Raw genomic sequence first — 12,088 nt, 5'->3', positions numbered from 1 at the left:
ACATCCATTTTTTTTCTTGCCTTCTTGAAACTCGCACGACTATAAACATACAGTTGTGGTGTTTTTTAACCAGTGGATCGCTCCCTGAGGCCGAGTGATATTTAAAGCAACACTCCTGAGTCGAAGCTAACTACGTAGCTCCCAAACGAACGGAAGTCTGACGTCACCTCCGCGATGTGACGCTGTTCGCATCCGACTTCAGGAGTCACATGATCCCGTCCGTGTCACGTCTGTCCCGAGGACAAGCTGCAGACGCTGCGAGGCACAGCTGGGTGTTACGGATCTGTCCTCTGTGTCTTTTATGAGGACAATCACACGGCTATCAAAAGTTTCTGGTCAGGCGCTGCAGTTGCAGACTTTTCGCGAACAGCCTCTTAACAGCACCGTTTTATTGTTGCATGAGAGTTCGTTAGATGAGTCTAAAGTCTGCTTGAGGTGTGTTCACGACCTGACTCACTGTGAAGGCTGAGCTCTTCCAGACCAGCACAGCGCTCCGTTGTCTTGTCCTCCTTCCTCTCTGCAGGACGATGAAGCTGATCATCCTCAATGACTACGACCAGGCCAGCGAGTGGGCTGCCAAGTACATCAGAAACAAGATTGTACACTTCAGACCTGGCCCGGACAGATACTTCACCCTGGGGCTGCCCACAGGTAAGCAGGAGCTGGTCTCCACCACCATACAGCTGTGCCCATATATAATGTTTTACATATGTGGTGCTGGAGATACTGTAGACTTTGTGTGTTGAAAACTCATCTTATACAATACCCCTCCAAAGAATCTGATGATTCAGCATCACAAGCTGAAAAAGGGTTTCAAGTCTGTACTTTCAGTTTGAAAATATACTGATTTTCTATTACAAAATTAAGGTATTATTATTCTTTTCTCAAATGAAAAGTAAAAGCACTTTTATTCTTGCAGAAAGGAAAAACATTGATGCTCAGATCAGTGAGAACTATGTATTTTTGAGTAGATGCACTTTGTTAGCTTTCACTTTCTTCTTTGCAATTGTAACCTTTTTTGTTATTTCCATCAGGAAGCACGCCTTTGGGTTGTTACAAGAAGCTGATCGAGTTCTATAAAAACGGAGAAGTCTCATTCCAGTATGTTAAGACTTTCAACATGGACGAATACGTAGGTAAGGCATCGCCATCCTCTCGCCTCACACTAAATGGCTACACACCGAGGATTTCGTGAAAGCATATCAAACCGTTGTATCATCTCGTACAGGACTTCCCAGAGATCACCCCGAGAGCTACCACTCCTTCATGTGGAATAACTTCTTCAAGCACATAGACATAAAAGCAGAGAACACGCACATCCTGGATGGCAATGCTGCCGACCTGCAAGTAGAGTGTGAGGCCTTCGAGAAAAAGATAACAGCCGCCGGGGGGATCGAGCTCTTTGTTGGAGGTCAGGAGGTCACAGTGCAGATGAATATGCCGTAAACAGCCATAGAGTTCTGGTATCAGGGAAGAAGTCCCTTTTGAAGCTACAGTCAAACTGAAACTGCTCTGACTGTCCTGTCATAGGTATTGGCCCCGATGGCCACATCGCCTTTAATGAGCCTGGATCAAGCTTGGTGTCCAGGACCAGGGTGAAGACTCTGGCAAAGGACACTATCATAGCTAACGCCAGATTCTTCGACGGGGATCTCTCGAAGGTGCCCACCATGGCTCTGACTGTGGGAGTGGGCACTGTCATGGACGCAAAAGAGGTCAGAGGCCTATTGCAACATGTGTCTGCAAAGTATCACATTGATTTTTACGTCAGTACTTTGATTTAAGCAGCTCATGGGTCAGCTCATGTTGCGCATGCTCAGCCACAGAGGTCCCAGGTCACATTTCGAATTTTTGTCTTTTCTCAGGTCATGATTCTCATCACCGGAGCACACAAGGCATTTGCTTTATACAAGGCAATAGAGGATGGCGTGAATCACATGTGGACAGTGTCCGCATTCCAGCAGCACCCGCAGACTGTTTTTGTATGTGATGAAGATGCCACCCTGGAGCTGAGGGTCAAAACTGTAAAGTACTTCAAAGGTGAGGGCGAAATCACAAAAGCCATAATGCTTAATTTTAGTTGTACTACATTTCAAACTGTGTTGGACTGAGGAAAAACAACATTTGCGCAGCACTGACAAGAATCCAAGAAAACATGCTGAGTCTTGCTCTTTCTACAGGGATGATGTATGTGCACAATAAACTGGTGGAGCCACCAATCCTGGACGGAAAGAAGAACTGATCGAAGGAGATTTCAGACTTTGTGCGTTCATGAGGCTTTAAAAAAAAATCAACACCTAATGATTCCTTTATCTTCGGATGGAGACACATTGGTGGACCTGGGAGCAGTGCTTGGAGTCGTCCACAAATACTAATCTGTGTAGAAATAATCAGGTTTATAAGTAATCAGGTGATTTTTTCATACATTTGTTCTTTGTAATAAAGTGCGTTTGATTTTTACATCTTGGATGTGTCTGGATTAGTGTATTATGTGTGTGAGTCTTTTTTCCTCCTGTCACATGACAACACGGAACAACTCGTGTTGCCTTTAGGTTCTCCTTGTAATCTTGTAATTCGCGTTGGGAGCTGTAAATAATGCAACTGATTTCAATGGGCGAAATGAAGAAACACAGACTCCTTGTTGACAATAATATTATATATGATATACCCAAGTACTTTTACCCAAGTACTGCAGTTTCGTGGCACTTCGACTATACTATATGATAAGATTATTTCTGTTATTTAGTTACTATTTGCTCTTACGCCAGAACAGTCAGAGGCAAATGTTCGTTATTGCTCAACATCATTTGCAGTTACATAATAATATAAAGATAAGTTTTTAATATAAAATGCATTATATGCATCATCTGTATGATCAATTATCTATCGATTCCAATTGTATAAAGTTTCTATTTTGATTAACTACAAAATATGAAAACCACCCATAATATCATAATTCAGCAATGCAATTTATATTATAACATCACTATACTGTAGAAGTCGCCCAATCATTTGCAGTTAAATATTAAGATAATGATCAGTTTGTGATATACAATGCTTTGTTAATCAGTATTATCCACGGATTCTAATTGCATAAAATTTCTATTTTGATGAGCTACAAAATATGAAAGCTGCCCATAATGTTGTAGATGCAGTAATGCAATCTACACTATAACAACACTAGAAGTGGCCAGTCGACAAGGGCAAACGTATTAATGCTCAAAAAGGACATTTTAAACAACTTTTTAGGTTTTTCAGTAATTCCGTAAGAAATTGTACTTGTGTATTTTAGATGTAGTTGTATTACTGCTGACACAGGCCGCCACTTCCGGCTTATCTGCCCCATAGACTGTTTATAAAGAGATGTCACCCCTGCGGTCCAACCAGTGACTGAAGTTTCCTACGGTCCGTGAAGGCAGCAGCGCAGGCAGCTCCGGTCAGGAGGGGAGAAGGCAGCAGGAGATGGCCGACTGAAGACAGCTTTAACCCCGCAGCTTCGTAGGCGACGTTCCCATCGAGATAACACATTTTCGGAGGTGAAGTAGACAAAGAGGACGCGTTAAACACCTCGCTCCGCTTCCACTATGGCGGAACAAAACAGCAACGTCCGGTATCAGGAGGTAGGTGAAGCGTTTGCTGCTACGCGAGAAAAAAAACAGAAAGAGAAGCTAACAGCTAGCCGGATGCTAACACCAGGCAACGCGAGCCTATCACAGGAGACAGCAGCGAGCTCCACGGACACTTGTTGACTGCCAGGCCCGGATCTGAAGAGAGATGCTCAGGCTTATATCAAACCAAACAATATACCAACATTAATTCCTGTCATGTAACATGGAGCCTGTATGCCCCCCCCCCCCCCCCCGGCAGCTAGTTAGTTCCTGTCACCTGGTGATGTCAGGCCTGGGTGTGTGTGGTGATACTTTGTCTTGATGGATCTGGATCAGTCTCCGGTCCACTGATACAAACCCTGTAGGCGGGACAGGATCAGAAAACTGACGTTGGGCCGCAGCCCTCTCACCTGTTAACATGGGTGTGTGTGTGTGGGTGTCAGTACCTGGTGTGTAGTTCACTTTGTCTAGTTCACTGTGTGTAGTTCATTTTGTGTAGTTCTTTCAACGTATCTTAGGTCACTATCATGAAATTCGATGCATCCAATCTCTACTACCTTGAAATGACCGTGTTGCACACATGTCTGTCGTGGACATTTGTTGCCTAATGTCATATGTTGCATAAGTGTACACCTGTACACATCAGAAGGTGGATGTGCAAACCACAAGGGGCTCTGACCTTCTTCTACCCAGGGCAGGATGATGTAGCCCAAAATATTTTGAGATAAAGATTTAGATTTTAATTGATGTTGATAATTATCGTGATAAATGTCAATTTAGTATTTAATTTAACAGATTTTTGCCCCTAGGCTTTGGTTTTGGTTTTTAACTGGAGAAACGCTTAATAAACATTAAAACATTTTTCCAAATCTGATGTAGATTAAATATGTGTTTATACCCCCTCACTGTTCACCACGTGTATTAAAGCTTTGTTATATTGCTGTTGATGAAAAGTATATTGGGATAAATGTTAGTTAAATAGTCCAGGCCTTCTTCTACCTTCACAATACGCTGTCCGTCTCTATATATTTTTAACTAGTAAGCTGTTTAGTCAAATGAGAAAGCGACTGCAGGTTAAGGATAAACATACAATCAGGATACTTCCTCAAAGAACACATCCACCAATCCTCCTCCCTATTGACCTGCAGCTTTGTCTTAAATTATCTAATAAAACCAGAAATCTTCGAGGGTGAGCTGCAATCGTATGAACGGCACAGAAACACCGGGCCAACTCCGGTTATCTAACGATATTTATAAATGTCATATTACCTGCACCCTCTTAGGAGTTCAAAGTTTAATTGATGCAGTCATCGTGTTGTTTCCTATCCTAAATGAAATCTGCTAACCGTAGCCAACAAGCAAGTTTTCCTGAAGGCTGTAATGTAAGTCTGACCCAGGTTGTGTTGCCATTTGTTGACATTCCTGCAGCTGGTGAACCAGGAGGAGCCCCCCCAGGAGGGTCCGACCCAGGACGCACCCCCGCCCTACAGCAGTGCTACTGCAGCCAATGCAGGTCAGGAAGCTCCACAGCTCAAGCACCTACTCTTACATGTTCAATAACTCTAAAGCAGAGTAAGAAGTGGTAGTATTTACAAAAGCCTAAGTAAAACAAACTCATAATTTGTTTATACTCTGTCACATTATTGCTGATAGTATGCCTTTCATTTCATTCAGTTTCAAATATTTTATTAATTGTATATAGTTTGAATGTATTTTATATGAAAGCTATTCTGTTTGATCTATCCAAAACCTTATTTGCCAACTAAAGAAAATCTCTAGGATCATTCTATGAACAATGTCCTCTAAAATCCTACAATAGAAATACTGAAGCCAAGCAGCAGCACCCCAGAGACATAATCAATATTTCATATGTATGTAGACCTCTAAGTGTTAGTGCAGTGTTGCAGAGAGAAGAAGCTTTTGTGCAGAGCCTTTCAGAAAAGGCTGATGTTTTCCCATCTCTCTTGTCAAGAGGGTGGAGGTCAACACGTTGCACAAGGCGGTGCAGCCTGGAGCTCTTCCTGGTCGGGTCCAGTGATCAGGTTAAAAGCTGTTTGTGTTTGAAGAAACACAACTTAGGAGTGTGGATTGCTGCCACATGTGCCAGATAACCACAAGTCAAACAGCTGATGTCTTCCTTCCTGCTGTAAATGATCCCTCCCTATTCTCTGCCGTTTCCCCTGCTTTTTGGAGGAAGTGAAAGTAGATTCATGTCTGTCAGCAGTCAGACATCTATGAACCAGTTGACATTAAATACCCTCTCACTTGTCCAGCTAAAACCCCACCTAGCCCAGTATACATAAATGATAAGTCAACCTTTGCCTGTTTCCTTTGCAGCTTTCTTTGAATACAAGGAAGATGGAGGAAGATTTCCCAACCCTCCGTCGTACAGTGTTGCCACCACCCTTCCCTCGTACGACGAAGCTGAGAGAAGCAAAGTGGAGACCGCCGTCCCCCTGGTCCCTGGAAGAGTCACCGTAAGTCCGTCTCATTCACAGGCATCATGTGGAAATATTCCCAGTGACCTCGTCTAATAACAATGTATCCCGGTTGTTTCTTGCTGTCGGTTCAGGAGGACGACTTCGTGGCCAGAGATGACTTTGAAGATGCTGATCAGCTGCGAATAGGAAATGACGGCATCTTCATGCTCACGTTCTTCAGTAAGAACCACTTCAGTTGACTTGTGCAGTTTTTAAGAGTAAACAGATTTTCAGTGTCACTTCCTGATTTTGTAACTATGTGGTGATTAGTTATTTATATAAAGTATATGAATAATTCTGTTCACTGGTGAAAAAGAGACTCTCTGCTTTCTTCCTTTTTTTTTTAAGCATTTGTTGAGTATGAAGTGTTGGGACCACTTAAAGGGGGAAAACTGAGGACGGGGGGGGGGCTCAGAGGGTCTTACATGTTGTTTTCTTTGCTCAAAGAATGCTAATAATCCCCTGGGTGTAAAAACCAGTCCACCCAATGCACATTTGCTTTCTAGCTTAGAGTTGTATGGAGCAGTTAAACATGTTCCAGCTAGATTGATTCTTTCAAGAATATAAACATCGTCTTTTGATAAGAATATCTTACTTTATCAATCACACTGTGAAAAAGCCATATTTGTTTGTTTGTGGTCCGCCGCAGCTTTGTGTTATTTGAACCATTTCATTAATGAACGTCTTTTCCGTCACCAGTGGCTTTCCTCTTCAACTGGATTGGCTTCTTCCTGTCGTTCTGTTTGACCACGTCAGCCGCTGGTCGATACGGCGCCATCTCCGGATTCGGCCTGTCCCTCATCAAATGGGTTCTTATTGTCAGGGTGAGATTTGTGTAAATAACATACAGCACAAGCAGTTCAGCTACAACTTGGCTGTTCAGTGGTGTCAATGTGCCCGATTACTACAACTACTATTACTGTACTTCTTAGAGGTATTCCTGTACAGGGAGACTGACTCTCTGAGACATGGAGACTGTAAAGGAACGCACTCCTGACAGACGTTCTCTTGTTTCCACAGTTTTCTACCTACTTCCCTGGTTACTTTGACGGACAGTACTGGTTGTGGTGGGTGTTCCTGGCACTGGGTAAGTGAAAGACATTATTTTGATAAACAAATGGCAATTCTTTACTCTTTTTTTTTTTGCTTTTTTTTGTAATTACATTTCAGTATTTTTCTTGTGTTGCTTGAGTTTAACGTCTTGTATGATGTTGTGTTTCTCTGGACGTCAGGCTTCATGCTCTTTGTCAGAGGCTTCGTGAACTACTCCAGAGTGAGGAAATTAGCGGACCCCGCCTATGCCACTCTTCCCCGAACAAGGGTACTCTTCATCTATTAGAGGTAAGACACGATGCACAATGGTCTGGTTACACTCATCATTTATAGAACACGCACACAATGATCCTGTCACAGTGAAAATATTCGGTAGGGTCTGAACCGTTTGGCTAAAAAGAGATCTGACATTTCTCTAAAAGTAAGTTTGAATCCAAGTCTTAGGACTTTAAAAGTCTCAACAATCATTTACCGCTTTCATCACACTTACATATTTTGCTTCTTCAGAGAAATGTTAAGCCAACATGCATACTTTGTAATGTCTTTGTGTGTTGTCGTTCTTTCTCAACAATTTAGATACGATGACTAAAGACAGTTATTGTAGCTTGAGTGATAATGTGGACATTTGAGGGTTATGTTATTGGTAACTTCACCTCATCTTTAATTATGGGGAAGTCTAAGGAATTCTGGGACAAAGTCTTCTTGAATTTTCATTTTTGGCTGAACTATCCCTTTAATCAGCTTTACATAGTGTTTCATGTCCCTGATGACAAACTTGATTCATAGTGAAGAAGAGTGAGAAAAATAATTTTCCATCAGTTAATGATTTTGTACAAGATGGTAGATAAAATCTTTAGAAATATCTTCCTACAAGCAGAAATCCATGTAATCTTAGTCTATATATATAAATATATAAATTGATCAGTTGAATAAAAAAAGAAGGAAATGATCTGTTGTTGAAATCAGAATTAATTATTTATTTATGCAGAATCCCTTAAATCCCACCACACATCTTAAATATGGAAGTAATTTTGCTGAAATGGCATTTTTCAATCGGATTTTCTTTTTTTGTGCATTGTCTCATAACATGACCTCAGGACGGTGGAAGTGGAAGAACTGGAACCATCAACACAGGCGGTGACTCTGTGACGAGTCTGATTTAAACTGAAGACGCATAACACGAGAATTCCACCGATGAGTTATAGATGAGGACGACTCTGGATTAAAATATTCAGGAATTATATCACGTCTTTTATTATGTTTTTGAAATTTTATTAATGGAAGAGAAAATGTTAACGGTAATAGTCCCTCAGTGTACTCATTAGTGGTGAATGTTAAGTGCTATTTACATCTCAGTCTGTAATGTAAAAGTTAAGCCTTTTATCATTTGATGGTAGCATGCGTCTGCCCTTAAGGTCACTAAATGGAGAGCGTCTCATGTTGGCGACACTTGAAGCCAACAGGTACGGATCAATACAGAACTCTGTAGACTCGTCATAGCATGTAACACACTTTGTAATCCGCACTTAAGGTTTTATTGCAACTATTATAGGATGTTTGTAGATGCCACATACACGTTATCATCATCTTTTTAATTATTAGGTCGTGAATGCTTATATACGCACCATACTCACCTGTTGGCTTTAAGTAGTGTGGCCCTCTTTATCCAGAAGGAGGCAGTGTTGTTCTCTAACTGAAGAGAGCACAACTGTTTATCAAGGGCAGCGTCATTATTAACAACTTCATGCTTGTGAATCAGATGCAGCGTCAATGGAGAAAACCACAGAAACCACAGCCATGTGTCAGATGTTATGATTTTTACCTGTTAAATGTTTTGGTGTAAAGTCAGGTAAAACTATTCACCTTGGGAAAAGGAGTTTAAGTTCAAGAAATGATCTTTAGATAATGCATTTTTCCTAAAAACAAGAACAACCTGTAATTTAAAAACCAGGCGACAACAAATGTCAAACCCCCTCGAGTGGAACCTCGGCTGACAGTGATGGGACGACAACCTGAGAGGATTTTTCTGGGCGTGCGAGCACATTTTCTGGTTCACGTCCTTCAGAAGCTCATTTAGATGCAATTGCGTGACCCCCCCCACGAATCCTCGTGAGTCAGTGTAGTCTACATCACATTCACTGTCAGCAGAAAAGCTCTGTGATTACAGAAGAGAGTGTTTGATTGTTTGATTTCAGCTGTTATTGATCTCGCTGCAGCGTTCGGGTCACATTATCTAAAAGCTCAAATTCCTTTTCCAGCTGGGTTTTGCCTTAAGATCTAATTGGAGGGGGGGGGGGCGAATCTGAAGGAAGGGCTTGTTATGATTTTTTTTCTTTAGATAAGTCTTCATCGGGTGTAAAATGTTAGCTATATTGTGGGTATTAAATGTATATCAAAGAATGTCGTATGCAGGTGCACTTTTAGAAACATAGCCGATAAAATCCAAAGGATGCTCCCATCAAATCTCAAACGTAAAGATCATGAAATAAATGACGCAGCGGTGCAGGAGTTAGTTCCTGTTTTATAATCTGGAGGAACCAGCGCGTCAGGATAATAATCTCTCTCATGATGACAGATAACTTCAGACTTCTCCAACGGCTTTGATTCAGACTCATTATGCTTTTTTTCTGTGTGACGTAGAGCTGCAGCATTTGGGGTTTTGTTGTTATGAAACTGTACAGAAATCATTTAGTGTTAAATAAATGTCACTTTTAACCAGTCCCCTCTGGAGTTGTCTGGATTATTGATTGGTGTGTTACAGATGGGGTTCCTAAATGTAAAGTGACAAATGCATTCACAATTTTCTTCCGACGTGGTACAAAGGTTCTGCCGGAGTCCCAGATGGACTGATTAGAACTCGGTGGTTGACTTTTAAGCTCACTGTGACCACACAACACATGTATCTGTCTCTTGAACATCATATCTCAAGTCAACGATGTCACTTGAAGTCAAAGATGAACTGATTAGATTTCCGTGGCCGAAGGTCACAGTGACCTCATGTTACTGTGACTGCAACTTGTCAGGATCACCTGAAGGGACGTACAACCCCATGCCGTTGATTCTAGTTATCTAATTATTAACAGGTTTAATTTTTCAAGTTAGCATTAGGAACCTTAAGTGAGGAAAGTTGTAGAGTTGCTTGATTTTGCAAGTGAGCAGCAAAAAATGTCACGCTGTGTTTCCCTAGAATTTTTATTTCGGCTTCAGTGATTCGCATAAAAAAATTAAATAAAATCTGAGTGCAGCTCAGAAACACAAATGTTCTCTTTCTTAAAAGCACTGACAGAAATATTTCCTTGCATAACTGGGATAGCACTCAGTAGAGGAGGGCTTCTCATTGGCCTCATCTGTATTAATGTAGGGGAAACTCTGTGGTTGACGTCACATATTTCACAGTAATCTTACACAAGGGGCAGCAGCGTGTAACTGCGGAGAATATGAAACATCCAAAAGTCTGGTAAAGCTTATTATTATTATCAAGTTTTTTTCCCACAAGCACAAATCAAAATGCAGATACATAGAGAAAAGCACATGACCTCCACCACGCCTGCAACATTCTCAGTCAAACATTTATGTGTCATCTTAACATTCAAGTAAATGCAGTAGTTTGAGAAAATGGCACAATTCGGACATCTTCCTCAGGTCCCAGTGATTCTTTTAAAACCGCTCCTGTAACCACATGAAAAACGACTTGTTTGGCCGAACTTTTGGCCAAATCTCATTGACATCGGGAAACAAGTTCTCAGTCGTTAGGATATGTTGGATAAATAAACATTTAGCAGCACTACACACTGTTTGTTCCCTTCTATAATATAGTCTCTATAAATATGATATAATTGTGTACGATGCCTCTAGGTTAATATAAATAACATCACATAATAGGACAATTACTTGACTCACTTAGCTTCTTCTCTGTTTAAGACGAACAGGGACAGTAGCAATGTAGTTAAGTCGCTAATAGAGATGACATGGAGTTGTTCAGTAAAGTGGGAGGGTGAGGAGGAAAAGAGATAAGTGCAATGTTTAAGCTCAAATTCCTTTTTGCAGGGACGGAGAGCACTGTCTGAAAAAATAATAACACGATCTAGTCCTTTACCTAAAAACGACCTGCATCCCCTCAATCACTTTCTCACCACATCTCCACGTCTTATTTCACAAAGCCACAAATCTGACCACCAGCAACTTCTGGTTCACTTTGGTCGAGGCAACAGCTGCGTGTTGAGGTGAACTTCTTCTTCTACTCCCCAGAGCCGTCCAGCTGGCGGGGCAGAAAGAAGACGGCCTTCTGCCCGATGTGAGTTCTTGGACCCAGTTTAGGTTTTCCGTTCTTCTTCAGGGCCACGTACCAGTTCCTCTCCTGTTGCTTCTGAGGCTGATATGTGTTGTAGTGATTCTCCTCCAGTTTCTCCAGGAAGTACGACTCATCAGAGACTGTGGGCTGAGGGAGGAACACACAGGAAAACAAGCTAGTCGCTCCTCTTATGCCTTTGAAGACCCTGGTAGGGGCATTGGCGAGGACGTGTATCTCTGTACTGATCGAATTCCATGTTTTTTTGGAAGTATATTAGTTTCACAAATAGAACTGCAATTTTCTTTTCCCAGAAATCACCACTACTTATTCATGCTCCAAAACAGCATTTGTGTTTTACAGCCACTGGCAAGAATTGTTTTAGAGGTACGAAGGAGAAGGGATTTCTGGATGTGTAAACTGGTATTTGATCTGTACTTCAGCACAAAAACAAAGTCCAGGTATTGATATCAGTACTCTCAATAGGCCAATACGCAGTCTTTGGTATCATATAAGACAAAAATGGTATCAGAACTATCGTTAAGTTTAATAGTCTGATTCACTGTCACATCAATCATGATGGCAGATACTCACTGAACTGTACAGACGTCCCTCATCGTTCATTGCCAGATATCGCCCAGCTTCTGTCCCCTGGATGA

General features: G+C 41.5%; 3 protein-coding genes across 3 annotated transcripts in view; 2 read left to right on the top strand and 1 right to left on the bottom strand.

Moving 5' to 3' along the window:
• Positions 1-196: 196 nt before the first annotated feature.
• On the top strand, positions 197-2,467 carry gnpda1 (glucosamine-6-phosphate deaminase 1). The gene is made up of 6 exons (XM_061079400.1): positions 197-651; positions 1,035-1,136; positions 1,229-1,411; positions 1,531-1,715; positions 1,866-2,040; positions 2,181-2,467. The coding sequence occupies exons 1-6, from the start codon at positions 528-530 to the stop codon at positions 2,240-2,242; spliced, it is 831 nt and encodes a 276-aa protein (XP_060935383.1). The 5' UTR covers positions 197-527; the 3' UTR covers positions 2,243-2,467.
• A 934-nt stretch (positions 2,468-3,401) lies between these two features.
• On the top strand, positions 3,402-9,862 carry LOC133011671 (NEDD4 family-interacting protein 1-like). The gene is made up of 8 exons (XM_061079491.1): positions 3,402-3,620; positions 5,037-5,121; positions 5,946-6,085; positions 6,181-6,268; positions 6,788-6,912; positions 7,109-7,175; positions 7,321-7,429; positions 8,239-9,862. Exons 1-7 carry the CDS (start codon positions 3,585-3,587, stop codon positions 7,425-7,427), a joined length of 648 nt encoding a protein of 215 aa, XP_060935474.1. The 5' UTR covers positions 3,402-3,584; the 3' UTR covers positions 7,428-7,429; positions 8,239-9,862.
• A 1,516-nt stretch (positions 9,863-11,378) lies between these two features.
• fgf1a (fibroblast growth factor 1a) overlaps positions 11,379-12,088 on the bottom strand; it is a 3,770-nt gene continuing 3,060 nt past the window's right edge. Inside the window, exons 2-3 of the mRNA XM_061080124.1 lie at positions 12,024-12,088; positions 11,379-11,579 (exon numbers count right to left, since the gene is read on the bottom strand). The exon at positions 12,024-12,088 is cut by the window's right edge and continues 39 nt beyond it. Coding sequence (XP_060936107.1) covers positions 11,379-11,579; positions 12,024-12,088 — 266 coding nt within the window. The remainder of the gene's footprint in view (positions 11,580-12,023) is intronic.

This window comes from Limanda limanda, chromosome 10, assembly GCF_963576545.1.
Source record: "Limanda limanda chromosome 10, fLimLim1.1, whole genome shotgun sequence".
Taxonomy (NCBI): domain Eukaryota; kingdom Metazoa; phylum Chordata; class Actinopteri; order Pleuronectiformes; family Pleuronectidae; genus Limanda; species Limanda limanda.
This window is presented reverse-complemented; position numbering and strand designations above follow the sequence as displayed.

Excerpts from the sequence above, each read along its gene's own strand:
- LOC133011671 (XM_061079491.1), top strand. The coding sequence starts at position 3,585 with ATGGCGGAACAAAACAGCAACGTCCGGTATCAGGAG. Across the intron at positions 5,122-5,945 it reads TGCTACTGCAGCCAATGCAG|CTTTCTTTGAATACAAGGAA; the intron begins GTCAGGAAGCTC and ends TTTCCTTTGCAG. Across the intron at positions 6,269-6,787 it reads CTTCATGCTCACGTTCTTCA|TGGCTTTCCTCTTCAACTGG; the intron begins GTAAGAACCACT and ends TTCCGTCACCAG.
- gnpda1 (XM_061079400.1), top strand. The coding sequence starts at position 528 with ATGAAGCTGATCATCCTCAATGACTACGACCAGGCCAGCGAGTGGGCT. Across the intron at positions 652-1,034 it reads CACCCTGGGGCTGCCCACAG|GAAGCACGCCTTTGGGTTGT; the intron begins GTAAGCAGGAGC and ends TATTTCCATCAG. Across the intron at positions 1,716-1,865 it reads CTGTCATGGACGCAAAAGAG|GTCATGATTCTCATCACCGG; the intron begins GTCAGAGGCCTA and ends GTCTTTTCTCAG.